The sequence below is a fragment of the Ahaetulla prasina genome, chromosome 6 (assembly GCF_028640845.1).
Source record: "Ahaetulla prasina isolate Xishuangbanna chromosome 6, ASM2864084v1, whole genome shotgun sequence".
Taxonomy (NCBI): Eukaryota; Metazoa; Chordata; class Lepidosauria; order Squamata; family Colubridae; genus Ahaetulla; species Ahaetulla prasina.
In genome coordinates, this window is record NC_080544.1 from 4,058,225 (window position 1) to 4,077,203 (window position 18,979).

The 18,979-nt window shown below is 39.4% G+C and overlaps 1 protein-coding gene across 1 annotated transcript in view; it reads left to right on the forward strand.

The window, feature by feature from the left end:
• GRID1 (glutamate ionotropic receptor delta type subunit 1) overlaps nt 1–18,979 on the forward strand; it is an 896,787-nt gene that overhangs the window by 792,288 nt on the left and 85,520 nt on the right. The window contains exons 9-10 of the mRNA XM_058188407.1: nt 10,499–10,600; nt 14,272–14,469. Of these exons, the coding sequence (XP_058044390.1) occupies nt 10,499–10,600; nt 14,272–14,469 (300 nt within the window). The remainder of the gene's footprint in view (nt 1–10,498; nt 10,601–14,271; nt 14,470–18,979) is intronic.

The window sequence follows — 18,979 nt, forward strand, 5'->3', positions numbered from 1 at the left end:
ATAGATGGGGAACTCATCAAATTTGCAGATGACACCAAGCTGGCAGGAATAGCCAACACTCCAGAAGATAGGCTCAAGATACAGAAAGATCTTGACAGACTAGAATATTGGGCGCCATCTAACAAAATGAAATTCAACAGTGAAAAAAGTAAGGTTCTAAATTTAGGCCAAAAACAAAATGCACCAGTACCGTATATGTGGTACCTTGCTCAATAGTAGTACCTGTGAGAGGGATCTTGGAGTCCTAGTGGATAACCATCTAGATATGAGCCAGCAGTGCAGCAGCTGTTAAAAAGCCAACACAGTTCTGGGCTGCATAAACAGAGGATAGAATCAAGATCACGTGAAGTGCTAGTACCACTTTATAATGCCTTGGTAAGGCCACACTTGGAATATTGCATCCAGTTTTGGTCGCCACGATGTAAAAAAGATGTTGAGACTCTAGAAAGAGTGCAGAGAAGAGCAACAAAGATGATTAGGGGACTGGAGGATAAAACATATGAAGAACGGTTGCAGGAACTGGGTATGTCTAGTTTAACAAAAAGAAGGACTAGGGGAGACATGATAGCAGTGTTCCAATATCTCAGGGGCTGCCACAGAGAAGTGGGAGTTGGGCTGTTCTCCAGAGCACCTGAGGGTAGAACAAGAAGCAATGGGTGGAAACTGATCAAGGAAAGAAGCAACTTAGAACTAAGGAGAAATTTCCTGACAGTTAGAACAATTAATAAGTGGAACGACTTGCCTTCAGAAGTTGTGAATGCTCCAACACTGGAAATTTTTAAGAAAATGTTGGATAACCATCTGACTGAGATGGTGTAGGGTTTCCTGCCTGGGCAGGGGGTTGGACTAGAAGGCCTCCAAGGTCCCTTCCAACTCTGATGTTATGTTATGTTATGTTATGTATACAAATCAATAAGAGGTACCAAAAACCAACTTTCACACTTTACACACATACACACAACACAACACAACTGACTCACACACAATGTAAAAGCAGCTGCTCTTCACCCAAAATGGCCCCTGCAACAAACAGGAACTTCACACAGCCACAAAAAGCTCAAAAACCAACTTTCACACTTTACACACACACAACACAACACAACACAACTGACTCACACACACACACACAAAATGCCATATACAGCTTTGTGAGATTTTGTGTGTTTATGTAGTTAGAGTGAAACACTACAGAAGCACACCAAATCTCAGAAAGCTGCACAAATATTTTATTTTATTTATATTTTTTAGCTCAGGGGTCTCCAACCTTAGTAACTTTAAGGTTTGTGGACTTCAATTCCCAGAGTTCCTCAGCCAGGAAAGCAGGCACATTGAGTTGCTGACTGAGGAGATGGATTAGCTGGCAACTGAATCTGCCTGTCTGCTGAAACTGCTCCTTTCAGTCTGGGAAAGCCATGCTTTACATCAGTAATTAGGTAAGTGCTTCATCGCAGCCCAGAACCTCTTAAAAGGTTTTCTACAAGCTCTTTGGCTGAAGAGCTTGTAGAAAACATGTTTTTAAGGTTCTGGTGATGAGGAACTCAGCTGGGATTGCCAGAGGAGCCTTTTAAAACCTTTTTTTAACAACCTCTTCGGCGAAAGAGGTTGTTAAAAAAAAAGAGTTTAAAGGGTTCTGATGATCCCAGCTGAGCCATGGGATCATCAAAGGCTTTTTTTTTTTACTTTTAAAGGCATGTTTTCAGCTGAAGAAAAACTGCTTTTAAAAGTAAAAAAAAATCTCTGATGATGGTACGGCTCAGCAGGGGCAGGGGGTGGGACAAGGGATTTTTGCTACTGGTTCTCTGAACCACCCGCCGCCATCGCTACCGGATCGGGCGAGCCAGTCCAAACTGAGAGCATTTCACCCCTGCTTAAAAACCTCCAAAACCTGGCCCAGTTTAGTTCTTGCCTCTACCCACTTTGGGAATGCAGGTGTGTATCAGTGGTGGGTTGTGAACCAGTAGTAGCGGCAGCAGGAGGCTCCAGCCACCTGCCCGAACATCATCAAATACGCTCTGCACATGCGCAGAAGTGGCACATGCACGAGCAAAGTAAGTGCATATGCCTGAGCGAACTGGTAACAGTAGTAAGTGAAACCCACCACTGGTGTGTATGTGCCACAGGAAAGTTGGCACACACCATCCATTGACATATGTCAGGCATCCTTGATATGAATGAATAGAAAGAAACACTGATAAATCAGATAAGATATTAAATCTTCTATTTTTAACATTATTAACTTTTCCTTTCTCCATGGAAAACTAAACTTGGATAACTCCAAAGGATTCAGTACCAGTACATAATGTATGTTGCTTATTTCTGTTAAAAATGTAGAAAACTAGTTCTACTTCAAGATGTGTCTTTTTCTCATACAGTTCAGCAGACAGTAGAATAGAAAGACAGATTTCAATCTTCACTGTCTTGCTGAAATGGCTTTTCCAGCATATGTAATTCTCACTTTGACCCGGACACCCTTTTCACCTGTCTTTCCCCCATCATATGCCTTGATACGCCTTTTAGGAACTTCTAGTAATCTCTAGAAATAATATAAAGTTCACGTATGATGAAATGTCATTTATTTATTTAGCATATTTATATACTTACCTACCTCACAAAAATGTGACTCTGGGTGGCGTATACAATAACTTCAATTAAAATCTCCATCACAAACACTCAACCATAAGAAAAACATATGAAACGCAATAAATAAATAAATAAATAAATAAATAAATAAATAAATAAATAAATAAATAAATAAATAAATAAATAAATAAATAAATAAATAAATAAATAAATAATGAATGAATGAACAAACGAACGAACAATTGAATGAATGAATAAAAAAAATCAGAACAATGTATAAAATAATAGAAAGACTGATCAAACTGTATTTTGGTCATTGAGCAATTAAAATACAATCAATAAAATAACACAAAACTAAACAGTGCATTCAGAAAACAGTTGGAATTATAGCCTCAGAACTTTACAAGTTACAGTTCCAGAATGATGGAGTAAAGAATAAATACTGCTATCTTCTAGCAACTATATTTTCTAAACAATGGCTATTTATGAAATGCAATCTACCATTGGCAAGAGCAGTAGTTTGTCATCATTCAATTTAGAAACTATATCTGGCTTCACAAATCTTGGGAAAAGGGATAGCTAATGTTGAAAAACAGAAAAGAAAAACAAAGACTGTAGCAATCTTATTGAATTGTCACAGGACATTCTCATTTCATTTAACCAAGCCAGAAATTAGTTTTTCAGGCAGTGATCTTGACAGACAAGTAGTCAAAAACAAGTCTATCTGCTTGCAAAATTAATTGATCCTACAAGCCACACGTGGCTTGTTAGAAACTCAGCACATTTATGAAGCTGGCAGCTCAAATTTCTCAAAAATGTAAAAGCTTTTATTTCTTATTTTACTTATTAACCATATCTGCATTTTTGAACAGACTGAACAATATTTCTCTACCTACATTTTCTGTCTTTCTTTTCTTTTCTTTTCTTTTTTTTGGCCTTGTTTGGTTTAGTTTGCTGGCTGGCGTGAAATAAAGGGAAACAATTCAAATGCCTTTGAAAAAAATGTTCCTCCGCTTTAGACTTCATTTATGAAGCCATTTTCATATGCAAGAAGCAAACTGTAGCTGCTTTCTTGCTTTTGAATGAAACATAACAGAGAATTTAACTTAAACTTGCTGAGTTCCAGTACTCCTTTATTCCAGTTTTTGGAATAAAATTGTTTGGAACAACCGGGTCTTTATTTTTTTTTAACTTAGGAAAGATTCCCTCTGTTCAAGAGGAGGGGGGAAATAACATTAAATGTAAGAGCTTCTGGAGCTCAAGATGTTTTTGTGAGATAAGGAAAAAGGAGCAGTAGGTAATGAGAGAAAGACTGAATGGACTTGTTTTTTTCATTTTGGGAATGACAAGACACATTATTATGGCATCATGGAGAAGATCTGGATTTTTTTCACAGACCAATAATGGCAGTAATAAATCTGGATATGTAACTGGCTTCAAAACAGCTTCTTATCAATTCCTACTTTAACTACAATTAATACTTTCAGTAAACCTGACCAATATACAATAGCCTTAAGCTTTCCTTCACTCATATGTCTAGTGATATAGACATCTCTCTTTCAGTGTTGATCCACTTGTGAACCAAAAGGTGCTTTTTCCAAAAGGCAACTGGACTTTTTTTTTTTTTTAATCCTTTGAAAACATTTGGCTTCTCATCCAAGAAGCTTCCTCAGTTCTTTGCTTTTGGAAAAAGCACCTTCAGAACTTTGGGGTACAAACTATAAACTGACAATAGCTAATGCAGATAAGGAAAATCTTTATAAAATGTTTTATAGGTGGCATTTGCCACTGGTAAGATTGGCAAAAATGTTTAGTAATATGTCTGCCAAATGTAATCAGACACCAGGTACTTATTGTCATATGTGGTGGATTTGTATGAAAGCAAGAAAATATTGGAATAAAATACATACTTGGTTGGAAAAGATGATGAAGCAACATATAGATCTGAAACCAGAAATATTTTTGTTGGGTATAATGCCAGAGAGTTATGATAAAGAGACTATATATTTAGTTTTGCATGTATTGACAGCAGCAAGGATTGTATTTAAACAATATTGGAAAAATGAGAACACTCCATCAGATGAGGATGTAATTCGGAAAATATTACTGTGCAGAGATGGACAGATTGACTTTAAAAATAAAAGACAAAGAAGATACAGAGAATATTACTTGATATGGAATAGATTTTATGAGTGGTTAGAGATAAGAGGTAGAAATTAGATGAAGAAAGATTATGGCTATATATGAATTAAATATGAAGATGGTTTATCATTATAAATATGCCAATATAATTAACAGAATTATAAATAAGCTAATATAAAGAGAAAACTTGGCCAAAACTATTCTGTTATATCATTAGTATTGTTACCAGTGTATGTGTTAATATCTTTTTTTGATTCTCTCTTTTGTAAATGATATACCCTGACAATACATTGTATTCAAAATGTTTGTAATTAATTAATTAAATAATTAAATAAAAAAGCACCTTCAGGACAACCATGACCTGGATGATTGAGAATCTCCACAGAGATCCACTGGAGAAGTTTGTGAGTTTTTTGTAATCATATGGATTACTCTGAACCCATCAATGTTTCTCTCTTCCTTAAATCCTCCCTCCCTCCTTCTCATACTCTTACCCACACTGATTAGCTTAAGAAAGTACTTAACCCTATTTCATGATCACTGTACATGAACAGGCAGCTTATGGAGTGAAAAACACAGTTCAATCAGGGCTGCTCAGAAACCCCACTGTGAGACTTACCTCCAAGAAGATGCACTTATACATATGTTCTAAATAAACCATGCATCACATAGACAAAAAAGAACAGTAAGAGTTTAAAGCAGACATTTTTCCCAGGGGTGGGCTTCAAAAATTTAGCAAGGGGTTCTTTGCCCACTTGCTGGGTGGTAGTCAGCCTCCCGCACCACCGGGGGGGGGGGGGGGGGCTTTTTACCCTCCCTGGGCTCTGGAGGCTTTTGTCTGTAGGACAAAAAATGCTTCCTCTGGTTCTGACGCCCTCTGGAGGCCAGAAATGGGCCTGTTTCTGGCCTTCCTGAACTTCTGGTAGGCCCGTTTTTCACCCTCCCCAAGCCTCCGTGTGCGCCCTGCACTTACCTGCATCCAAACAGGCCACATGGGGACTCCAGGGAAGGGAGGGGTAGGCAGGGCCAGCCAAGGAATGGGATTTGGGGGTTCTCCGAACTGAACAGAATCTTAGTTAGAGGTTCTCCCAAAACCCTGCAAATCCCCAGCAGCCCACCCTTAGTTTTTCCTCTTTCAATTTCAGATTTTCTGCATGATAGGGGTAACAAAACTGAACAAAACTGGCTGCAGGATTTAATTTTTATTTTTTTTTACTGGCTCTTAACAGCTTGTGGTGTGTAAACCCCATGACAAATGAAACAGCTAATACAGAAGGTAATACTTGATGAATTTATATTGAACTGAACATCCAAACCATAAAACATTTTAGAGGTGCCCATTGTTCCCTGTAGTTCAGTCTCCCTGAAGGAGGTCACAGGAGACTGGTGGTATTTTCTGTGATATACGGTTTGTTTATACCTTCCTCCTTGCTGATCGTAAGATGAAGGATTTATACGAAGATCACTCCTAATAGACTCCTGTTCCCTGCTAGAGATCTTCAGGGAGCAAAGTCAGTTTTCTTTTTCTTTAGAGATAAGAGGCAACTTGTGTTGTTGTTGTTTTTTCAACTACACATTATGTGGTTAGTTGCACAATTGAGCCAGATGTTGAGCCTGGATGGAAATGTTGTCAGTGCTTAGATTTTCTAAATGCCGTCCAAGGTTTTCTTGGTATGGTTCCCAGTAAGTAAGTAAGTAAGTAAGTGGCGTGCATAAGAGCACATATGTGCCTACCATTCCTGTCCTATTGCTTCCTTTCGTTATATCCAATTAATATAGTTATTACATAATTATGCTTATTTATATGCTTATATATTGTATAATTATTTCATGCATATGCTTATATATACTGTTGTGACAAAATAAAAATAAAAAAAGAGTCCACACTGGGACCATCATGGCCAATTTATGCCACAATCTTTCCACTCTGATTTTTAGATCTTGATGCTTTCCCATTTTCTTCAATTCTTTGTCTCCTGTTCTACTACCCCTTGGTATTTCTACAGCAATTATTCATAGTTTAGATAATTGTTGTGGCAATTATCAGTTTGTACTTGCAAATCTCACAGTGAAGATTTTAATTTTTGATTAATTAATTAATATGTATTACTATTATGGTTCATCACACAGTTAACCAAGACAGCTTTCAGCATTTTTATCCACCTATCCAGTCCTTCTCAATGACCTGGGATAGATGGTGTTAAAGGTCCCATTGCAAAATGTAAGCTGTTCCAAGGAAAGTTGCTTTTTGCAATTGACTGATGATGCAAATGAAGACCAACACCAGCTAAAGAACTGGCAGCTGTGATTCTACGTTGTTGTATATATAATAATAATTATGTACACCACTATGTGAAATCACAGCTGGTGTCGTGCCTTCATATGCATCAAGCTCTTATTATTTTTAGGAAAATGTGTTCAAATTTTAGGACGATGCATTGAAGGATAAAGAAGCATATGGCAGATGCTGAAAGTTATTATTTTTGCCTCATAGAATAAAAAGTTCTCAGAAAGGTGAAGACTTTCACATTTTATTTGGATTGCATGCGAGTAAGAAAGTTGGGAGCGACCCATGATGGGGAAGAAAATCATCTGAAGAATAGGCTTCTGTGTTACTTTGAGACTAGCTAGTGAAGTATAATTGTATAATCACAAATCCTGCTTTCATTGTGTTAGCTAAGAATCATCACTGTGGTACAAGTCTTATATTTTTGTTGTTCAGTTGTAAATCATGTCCAATTCTTCATGATCCCATGGACCCCAACATACCAGCCTTTGCCCCACCACAATCCAGCACCATCTCCCAGAGTTTGCCCAAATTCATTGACAACACTATCTAACTTCTCCTTTCTCCTTCCATCTTTCCCAACATCAGGGTCTTCTCCAATGAGTCCTCTCTTTTCATTTGGTGGCCAAAATATTGGAGCTTCAGCTTCAGGATTGGTCCTTCCAAAGAACAATCAGGGTTGATTTCTGATTTGATCTCCTTGCAGTCCAAGGGATTCTCAAGAGTCTTCTCCAGCAACCCATAAGTTTTATGGGGCAAAGACTTTTCCTTGTTTCTGCATACATGGCATATGATTGGCTTAATATGTAGAACCTTAAATAATATCTGCCATTCAGGGGGACTTAATGAGATTCAACTGTCTGCAATGTATCTGCCTTATAGTTGAATTCCACATTGCATGGAACTGAGTATTCTACACTGTCTGGAAGATAAGAGCCAGGTGTGATCCAATTCTAACAATAAATTGTATGGACTAAAATAAGCTGAATAATTTGGGTTTCCTATTAATCCTCAATCTGTCCCTGATTGGGGTGGAATGTAGTCTGGATTCCTAGGAGGAGAGGGAAGGACCACATTGCAGAAGACAAAGATGCAGCAATGCTTAGATCAGGGGAGTCAGACCTTGGCACCTTTAAGAGTTGTGGACTTCAACTCCCATAATTCCCCAGCCCGTATTCTGGGAATTGAAGTCCACAGGTATTAAAGGTGCCAAGGTTGGACACCCCAGCCTAGATAGTTTGGTCAGGAGAAAGCGAGTTAAGATTCTTCTCCCTAGCAGTTCTCAGACTATATCTATAAAAGAGCTGCTTTAGTCTGGCAAGATTTCTGTTTATAGGGAAGGAAACTGCCCAGAAGTAATTCCACATGTCTTAACTCAATTCTTAGAGCCTGTCACTGATTCTGGTTTTAATTTCAAAAGTCTAAAGTGTCAAAAAAAAGATCAAATATAAATGTAAAATATTTTGTCCTCATGTAAAATATGAGGACAAAATAGGACTAATTCCAGTTCAGACCTGGTAAGCACAGAATACTCTTGCATCCTAATCCTAAATTCAGATTCATTGCACAAGGCTTTTAATACTCTTGCTAGTCTTAATTTATGAAGTTAATTGAACATATTACATTTTTTCCCTTTCCCTCTCTCTTTCTTTTATCCTGTGCCCACAGAAATGAAGTTAATTCTGTGGGCCATATTCCACAGTGAGACATTATATTTCATGGTCTTTCCTACTGTATGATTCTATTCCTGTATCAAAATTTCCCTCTGGTGATATAGTTATGGTTTCCAATTTATTTCCCTTTCAATTCTTTGATTCTATAACTTGTGTTGCAGTAAACCAGCATCACCTTGGGAGTGTGAACCTGGATGAATTTGACTGAGGTTTCCAATCAGTTTTGATGGAGTAATGAGGCACTGCCTTAAAATTTTTTATGGGAACAAAAATAAGGAGATGGAGTTCTGTCAGTAAGAAGTGCTTGAGAGAGGCAAGGCAATTGAATGTGATCACTAGCAAATAGTATCTCACAGTGGTATTTCTGATACTGTAAATAGGGAGGAGTACAATGCTTTAATGTATTTTAACCACTTAAAATTGCAGGTAAACAGTGCCTTGCTGACTTTGTCTTGGCTCAAAAGCTAAGCTGGGGACTTCTGTAGATCACCATGGAATAGCATGGTGCTGCAATAAACTGGGAAGTTGAAAAAGCATTCCAGAAGAAGTTAGCTATGTGTTGTGGCCTGCCAGCGACCAGAGGAGCTGGAAGCAGAATCAGACAGTAAGGAGGTTGAGGAGGAACATGGGCCAGTCCTGGCAGCTGGGGAAAGCTCAGACAAGGGCTCTGCGTCGGAGGTAGAGAGGGAGCTAGTCAGCAGTGAGACAGAGAAACAGCTGGAGCCCATTCCCAGTGTGCGCATGCGCAGAGCTGCCAGAAGACAAGGAAAAACTAAGAAAGCAGGGTTGACTTGGAAGTAAAGCCAAGCCTTGGAGGTGATTGGCCCCTCCCACAGGAAACAAAAGAGAAGCAAACAGGGAGTGGGCTTTTGCAGGAAATGATTCATTTGTTCCATGATTCTGAGAGACCCTGTGCCAAGTTTTGCCTTGTACTGCGTTTGGAAACTAGTTACGTGGCAGCTTGCCAAGCGAGATAAGGTCTATGTTGATAAATATTTCTTTGAAAAATAGTTTGGACAAACCTGCTGACTGTGAATGAAAGGAATTCACAGTTGTGTAAATAAAAGAGATTTTTCTGGGACCAAGACTCTGCTTCCTGCTTTTTAAGGGAACCTAGGTCAGAACACTATGTGTGTGCAGTTATCAGGAAAGATTCATGGATTTGTTCATGTGACCACTAAGAAGAAAGCTTCAGTTGTCTGATAATGTCATTACTACTGTAGATGCAACTCCTGGTCAATCACGGCTGATTTCTAGGTTAACTAAGCCCAGCAACATCTGGTTAATGTTAGGATAGAAGACCAGAAGGTGATTCTAATATCACTTCTCTCCTGGCCACAAAACTACATGGAAATGCATCATGCACCTTTTGGAATTGGGACAATTTTGCATATTGTGGGCACAAAATATTTATCAGAAACTCAGGTGGGTCCTGTTGATATGTAATCTGAACTGGACTGTCTTCCTGTCCTAAAAATATAAATTAACAATTAACAATTGCAGTTAAGAACTGGCCAGTGGGGCTCATAATTAGTAATATCAGTAGGGACATAGTCGAATGGAAAAAGTTCTATTGATATATAATCTGAGTGAATAAACAACACCACATTTTCTGTGTTTCTTCATTACTCAGTCACTTATAAAATGAGTCACCAAGTCAGAGCTCAAAGGTTTTTAATTCTGGTTCTAAGACTTCTGGAATGTTCTTTAATTCTCTGGCCTGCTCCTTTTGCTGTACCTGTTTTGTACACCACAGATATACTTTAGAGAAATACACATTGCTTTCCTCTCATTCCAGTTTTATTTCCATTTGCAGTTGGCAACGTGGGACTCAAAGAAGGGACTGAATGGGAGTTTGCAAGAACGGCGTTTGGGCAGCGACTTACAAGGATTAACACTGAAAGTGGTGACTGTCTTGGTATGACCAAGTTTGAACGGAGAAAGTAAAATGTCCAAAAATTATACTTGCTAGTATCTTTTTAATTTTTTTTAAAAAAATTCATTTATCTGTTGTCATTTGTAGAATAATGTGTTGTGTTTTTTCCAAGGTGAGACTCAGGAAAGTAACACCTTGAGTAAAACAAAATCTTGCAATGGTTGTGTGCAGCATATGTCTATATCACATGTTTATTGCTAGATTTATATTTCACTCTTATTCCAAGATGTCTAGAGAAATTTACAATTTTAAAACAGTAGAGTAAAAAATAAACATTATGATGAAGCGAGAGAAGCATTATCTTTGATCACTAATGACCCCATCAGTGGCTGGTGATTTGGCATGGACATTCTTTCTCTGCATTCATTTTCCCTCAGGATCTGCTGGTCATAAGACCTCAAGAGACGTGACAGCAGGAAGAGTGAATGCAAATGCAATATTAGCCCTTGTAGTTAGAGTTGGGTTAAGAAATAATTTCAGCAGATGCTTATCCTCTGCATGAGTTTCCCAGCATTTCTTGAATATATCTGATTAGTGACTTCTCCATCTAGGAGACCACAGCCTGATGACTGCCTACCTGACTCATGGATAAAGTTTGTCTCTCTTTTACCCCTTAAGGCAGTGATAGCTAACCTTTTCCTGGCCAAGTGCCCAAAGCCCGCATGCACGCAAGAACCCCAAAATGTGTGTGTGCCCCACCCCCTGCACATGCATATGTGCACCCCTGCACGCCCCCTCCCGTGCATGCGCGGCAGAGACCCAAAGACAAGCTGGCCAGCGGAAGGCACGTACATATGCGTGGCGGAGCTGAACAGGGGCAACGGCTCGTGTGCCCACAGAGAGGGTGCTGTGTGCACTTCTGCCACGTGTGCCATAGATTTGCCATCACAGCCTTAAAGCCTTCAGACATGTTGCTTTGAAGTAAGATTTAATTCTCCTTTGAGTGGGATTTCCTAAATGAAATGGAGAAGGGCTTTCATTCTGCCCTTTGTGTTGTGCAGTGAAATAGCCCTGTCCCCTCCTTAAGCAAGCATAGAATAGAATAGAATAGAATAGAATTTTTTATTGGCCAAGTGTGATTGGACACACAAGGAATTTGTCTTGGTGCATATGCTCTCAGTGTACATAAAAGAAAAGATACGTTCATCAAGGTACAACATTTACAACACAATTGATGATCAATATATCAATATAAATCATAAGGATTGCCAGCAACAAGTTATAGTCATACAGTCATAAGTGGAAAGAGATTGGTGATGGGAACTATGAAACGATTAATAGTAGTGCAGATTCAGTAAATAGTCTGACAGTGTTGAAGGAATTATTTGTTTAGCAGAGTGATGGCCTTCGGGGAAAAACTGTTCTTGTGTCTAGTTGTTCTGGTGTGCAGTGCTCTATAGCGTCGTTTTGAGGGTAGGAGTTGAAACAGTTTATGTCCAGGATGCGAGGGATCTGCAAATATTTTCACGGCCCTCTTCTTGATTCATGCAGTATACAGGTCCTCAATGGAAGGCAAGTTGGTAGCAATTATTTTTTCTGCAGTTCTAATTATCCTCTGAAGTCTGTGTTTTTCTTGTTGGGTTGCAGAACCGAACCAGACAGTTATAGAGGTGCAAATGACAGACTCAATAATTCCTCTGTAGAATTGGATCAGCAGCTCCTTGGGCAGTTTGAGCTTACTGAGTTGGCGCAGAAAGAACATTCTTTGTTGTTCTTTTTTGATGATGTTTTTGATGTTAGCTGTCCATTTGAGATCTTGCGATATGATAGAACCCAGAAATTTGAAGGTTTCTACTGTTGATACTGTGTTGTCAAGTATTGTGAGAGGTGGAAGTATGGAAGGGTTTTTCCTAAAGTCTACCACCATTTCTACGGTTTTGAGTGTGTTCAGTTCCAGATTGTTTTGGTTGCACCACAAGGCTAGTCGCTAGTCTGACCCCTTCAGTTATGGCAGGAGCTCTGTGGCATTACATTCAACTGCAAGCAAGTTTTCTTCTCGCTCGTTTGACAATGGCAGATGGAACTTAGGCTGATTCACATATTACGCTTTTCAAATTATAAATCTGGTATTAAAATACAATATCTTGTTTAGTCAGTCCTGCTGGCTTTAACCTCAGCACAATTGTTAAGAAACTATTATAGTAATTATAAAGCAATATTAGCATAACTATGCTATAAAATGTGTATAAAAATTTATATATAAGGATGAGAGAAATGTATGCAGGACTCATTTTCTCTCCCCAGACTTTTATCTGCAGAAATGGGGAGTCTGTTTCTGAATTTCCAGTACCTCATCAAATCTCCTGATATTTTTCTTCTGTTTTGTCCAGTTTCTGGATCCTGATCAAAATAGAGAAATAACTGCAGTAAAAACTCAAATATCCACCTTTAATCTAGTGATGGAGTCCTAGAGTAGAAAGAGCAAAGAACCATCAGTGGTATACATTTCCTACCAATGTTGTAGTTGAATTAGCTTCAGCTTTTTCCTAGAAGACCTTCAGAATTTCTTCAGAAAAAAAATTGTTGACTGGGAGGAGACGCCAAGCTGTCAAAAAAGGACATCTTCGCCTTTTTATCATTTTATTGCAAAATTTTCATTCGTATGTCAGCCTACCTGTGCAGATTGTCTGTAAAGCAAAGTTGTTCTACAGTCCCTGAATTTATCTGATCCCCAAAACTGATCCTCAAATAATTTTGCTTCCCATCTGGGAAATTAGAAACTCACAATTCTTGAGTGTGGTTGGTGACAGAATCAGGTTCAGTTTCCTCCTAGTCACAGATGTTCCTGAAATGAAGAAAGACTCCAATAATGAAAAGTGGACATTTGTTGAAAGATATGTGAGCAATTGATGTTGCTCATGATGTTGTCAGGAGAACTTAGATAGAAATGTTTTGCTCATGTCTTCAGTTTTTAAACATCTATGGTTGCTATTGAACACCACCCCGATCTCAATAGGTTTTCCTTCTTTGTCAGAATTGTATAGTTCCACTGATTGTCTACTTGTTATGTCAAACACAAGCTGACAGCAGGTATGTGTCAGCAGTGAGGGATGTAAGCTTCCTTCCTGTCTAGCTATGCCTTCTCTCCTGTGCTTCTCTTGGTTTTGGATCTTCCTTCAGATCATAGTTTAAGCTGATTTAGGAGCTCCCCTGAGATTTTTTTTTAGTGTAGGCTCTCCTGCATCATTTATCCTCTTTTCCCTCTCAAATTGTTCAAGGTCATGATCATATCTCTCTCCAGTCAGAAGGTGAACTGGCCCATCTAAAGGTGGGTTGTCACTACCAATGGGCGGAGTTTGCACTGACAATAAAATCAACTGTTTGACAAATGAACACCTTTCTCTGATTAATTTTGAAAGCAACACTTGATTGTGAAACTCTCTCTGTTCTTGTAACCACCATTGTTAAGTTAAACATGCCTCAGGTGTAGCCACTTTGATATTCATTCCTGGATTAGCAATAACTGGAGGAATTCTCATTCTTCATTCACAATTATTGTATTCTTGAAAAAAAACAAAAACAAAACATGAAGCTTCAATTCTCCGGACCTGGCAACACAGCTTGTTGAGGTGCCATCAAAATTGTGAGTCAAGCTATTTTTGCTTTGTAGTGTTGTAAGTCTCTTTTAAAGATCAGTCTTGCTTTGTTCTCAGGAAGAACCGTTTGTTATGGTGGCTGAGAATATCCTTGGGCAACCAAAACGTTATAAGGGCTTCTCCATTGATGTGCTGGATGCCCTTTCCAAGAATTTGGGCTTCAAGTATGAGATCTATCAGTCTCCTGATGGAAAATATGGACAACAGCTCCATAACAGCTCCTGGAATGGCATGATTGGTGAACTGATTAACAAGGTATGCCCCATAATATATGAATTCTGTTTCTTTTAGGGGAGGGTTAAAAAAAACCATTTTTCCCTCTACATTGAACTGTCTTTCCTGTCCTAAAAATAAAACATTCCTCATTAACAGTGGTAGTTAAAGAAGTGGTCACTGCAACTCAGGATTAGTAATATCAATAGAAATGAAGATAAGAAAAAGTCCTATGATCAAACCATTTTCTCTGGTATTATATTATGCACGAATTCCACAGTTTTAATTACCTTTTCCCAGCAGTTAAATTTTAGAAATCTATCTACTCTTCATCTCTGGGAAATTTTTGATGTGTTATATTTATACATAAATTCTTTCACATAAGAATATTTAGCTATTATTTAGGTTTTAGGAAATGTTTAGTGGCCATAGATGAGCAGTGGAACATTTTCTGATATGGTTTTCTTGTGAAAAAAACATTCCATTTTGTGGCAAACTATCTTTCATTTATGGGTTTTTCCCCCTACGGTAATACTATTTTATAGTGATCAGTTTTCTCTTTCAAGGAAGATAATATTGTTTGTTTGTTTGTTTGTTTAAAAAAACAGACTTGAAAAATATAGAAAACAAATCACAAAGTGATTGGGTCACATTTGAGTCCAAGACAGTGGCATTGACTGTTAAGAATATGCTACTAAAATAAGGCAGAAGACATTCCAGCAAAGAAATGTTAGAATACATTTTGTTGCAAATGGTTCATTTCTGAGAAAGCTGAACATCGTCATAGCAATAGAAGAAAATGTTCTACAGTTCTCTGCCAATAAGAAAACCTAACTATAGACATTGATATTCAGTAATGTGATCGTTCCCAAATCGCTTGCTTACTGACTGAAATGCTCTCCTATTATCCAGAATTTCTATATGAAAAAAGTTTAGCATGCAAATGTGAAACCAAAACATCCAATCAGAAAACAGCTAAAGATTACTCTACTATGATGAAATATTCATATTTTTCTGTCCCTTTCAAGGCCATTGCAAATCTGCCTATGTGTCTTCTGAAGGTTTCTTATTCTATCACAAAATCACAAAAAAATTTTTACAAACTCTGGCGCAGCAGACACATAACACATTAAAATGTTCTCCAGTGCATATTGAAATGGGGGGAGGTGTCCAGGAGTGGGCGTCAAAAATTTTAGCAAGGGGTTCTCTGTCTGGTTGCTGGGTGGGAATGGCCATGGTGGCCTCCTGCACCACAGCGGGGGGGGGGGGGGTTGCCCTCCCCAGGCTCTGGAGGCTTTCTTCAAGCCTCCAGGAGAGCAAAAACGAATTTCCGGTAGGCCTGTTTTTTGCCCTCCCCGAGCCTCCACGCGTCCCCTGCACTTACCCGTATCTAAAAAGGGCTGTGTGGGGACTCTTGGGAGGGGTGGGGCGAGGTGGATGGGCCCAGCCAGGTGTGGAATTTGGGGATTCTCTGAACTGCACAGAATCTTAGCTAGAAGTTCTCCCGAACCCCTGCGAATCCCCAGCAGTCCAACCCTGGAAGTGTCCAAAGAAATCAAGATGGCAGACAGGAGCATACAAGTGACCCCTTGTGTGTGGGTTGGAGGTTACAAAAAAATGTGAGACTCTAATTGCATGGTTGTCGTTGCCATCTTGACCTCTCACTGATGACACCCTTGTCACCTCTGCAGACCTGTCATGAGGTACGTTGCCTCTGCATCTTCTTTCTAATCCTTTCTTATCACAGCGCCCTTTGTGAATTGATATAGCAGAAAGTAAATAAATGGACATAAGATAGGACTCAAGATTCATCTAGGAAGTTGCATGTTTTAATTTTATTGCTTTTTCTATTTGACTGGAATATTGTCATCAGGGCTAAAGAACTGAAGACTCGCATTGGCTTTAGACCTGGGTTCCTAAAAGAGCATTTTCTCTGAAGCAGGGGTCTCCAACCTTGGCAACTTTTAAGACTTGTGGACTTCAATTCCCAGAATTGAAGTCTGGCTGAGGAATTCTGGGAGTTGAAGTCCTCAAGTCTTAAAGTTGCCAAGATTGGAGACCCCTGCTCTGGAGGATGCCACTGTGTGCATTGAAGGGAGTTCAATGATTTTATAAATGGCCAATGGTAACATGGCCGCGGTGTGGCTCAGGCTGTAAGAAGCCTGTTATTAAAACACAGCTGCCTGCAATTACTGCAGGTTCTAGTCCCACCAGGCCCAAGGTTGACTCAGCCTTCCATCCTTTATAAGGTAGGTAAAATGAGGACCCAGATTGTTGGGGGGGGCAATAAGTTGACTTTGTAAATATACAAATAGAATGAGACTATTGCCTTACACACTGTAAGCCGCCCTGAGTCTTCGGAAAAGGGTGGGATATAAATGTAAAAAAAAACAAAAAACATAGATAGTCCTCAACTTATAACCATTTTTTAGTCACAAATTGGGCTGCATTATTTGATTGGCTTTTAATAACTAAACGCTTTCAGCTATTTCGAAGTTAAAATGGCACTGGAAAAAGTGACTTATGACTTATGATTTCACACATACAGCCCTAGTAGCAGCATCCCCATGGTTGTGTGTGATTAAAATTGGGTGCTTGGCAACCAGTATGTATTTATGATGATTGCAACAGCCCATGGCCAGAAGACTGTCATTTGCAACACCCCCCACCCCCAGCTTGCTTCCAACAAAGCAATTCAATGGAAAAGGCTAGAGTCACTTAATGATGGCATGATTCACTTAATGACTGCACTAATTTGCTTTGCAACCTTGGCAAAAAAAAAGGTTTTAAAATGGAGTGAAACTCTCTTAAGAACTGCCTTCCTTAGCATAAGAAATTCTGGCCCTAGTTGTGGTCATAAGTCGAAGACTACCTGTACTCAAGTGTACCTGAACTGTTTAAATGTCAATGTCCATATATAATAGAAGTTTTGCATTTAAAGTCATCTTGCTATTAGGAAACCTTGGGGTGTAGTTTCCTATTCAGGCTGAGAGTGGAAATGTAAGTTTTTTCTTAAAACCTCTTCCCTGCCGCTTATTCAAAAACTGACTGTAACAGAGAGAAGTGTTCTAAATTAATCTTCTGCCTTATGTGCTGTTTTTCTTTGCACAAGGAAGTTATTTTTAGTGGCACAGCATTCAAACAAGCAATCTTAAAAATACAATCTGAGAATTGCTCTGGCAATTGGGCTGCATTATTTGATTGGCTTTTAATAGCTAAACCCTTTTATCTCAGAATGAAAAAAAGAAAAGAAAAGAAGGTCGGAAATGGTTTTTGCCTTCCTACATTATGGAGCCTGTTGCATTTCTGAAACAAGTCAGTCTTCCAAGTTTGGAATTGCATCAGGCCAGTTTTAGAAGAACATAGCAAATAGAGAAGCAGGAATGACTAACTGCTAACATAACAGAGAGAATAACAAAACAGCAGCTTTGGAAGGTGCTTTGGAGTCCTTCTAGTCCAACCTCCTGCTCAAGCAGGAGACCCTACCATTTCAGACAAATGGTTGTTCAGTTTCTTCTTAAAAGCCTCCAGTGATGGAGCACCTACAACTTCTAAAGGCCAACTGTTCCACTGATTAATTGTTCTAACTGTCAGGAAATTTCTCTTTAATTCTAGGTTGCTTCTTTCCTTGATTAGTTTCTGTTATGTTCTGGAAGTAACGAGGCTGGAGACCAGGGTAGTGACAACAGCTCTTTAATATAGGGTGAACCCAGCAACAGGCTGGGGGAAAAACCTCTCCTTTTATACAGTTCTGCTGGAGGCTTCGACCAATCAGCAACGTGCTGATTTCCCGCTCAAATATTTAAAGGTACAAACATGAATACATAACACTCCTCCCCTCCCAGAAAACACTTTGCCTCTATTTACATATTTATTTACATGTTATTTTTCGACGTAGTCACGCAAATAACCTGGGCGTCTCCTAGTTCTTTCTGACCTGCGCGGTTCAGTTCTGGTGGTGTTTTGAGCTGGTCGGAGGGCTGTTTTCTCCTCCCAGCTCTTTCTCTGGGCCAACGGCCCGGATTATTGGCCGACTTTTTCTTGGCCATACGGCCTTGGATTAATTTTGGAACTTTCCCTGCTGCTTCCTCGGGAACCTGATGGCGCTGGAACTCTGGGACCTCAGCTAAGTCTTGCGCCTCCCGGTCATTGTCAGCTGTGGATTCAAATTGGTATTGGTCATGATCTGTTTCATTTGGTTCGGTTTGGTCAGTTATTCGTTTCTTAACTGATCTATGTGGCGCCCACACTCGGTTGTCGGGTAGCTCTACCACGACGATTTTGGGCCGGTTATCTTTATTATTTGTCCTGCGAACCAACTAGGGCCGTCCCCATAGTTTCGGCCCACACCCGTCGCCTATGCTCATTTCCCTTGTCTTCTAGTTCGCCTTGTAACCATCGGTGTGTAATGGGGTTCAAGCGGTCAAGTGGGCACCGGAGTTTCCGTCCCATTAGCAATTCGGCTGGGCTTTTCCGGTGGCGTGCTTGGGGTTCTGTGCTGGACGGCTAGGAAAAGTCTATTTTGTTTGCCAGTCACCTGGCTTGAGCCTGG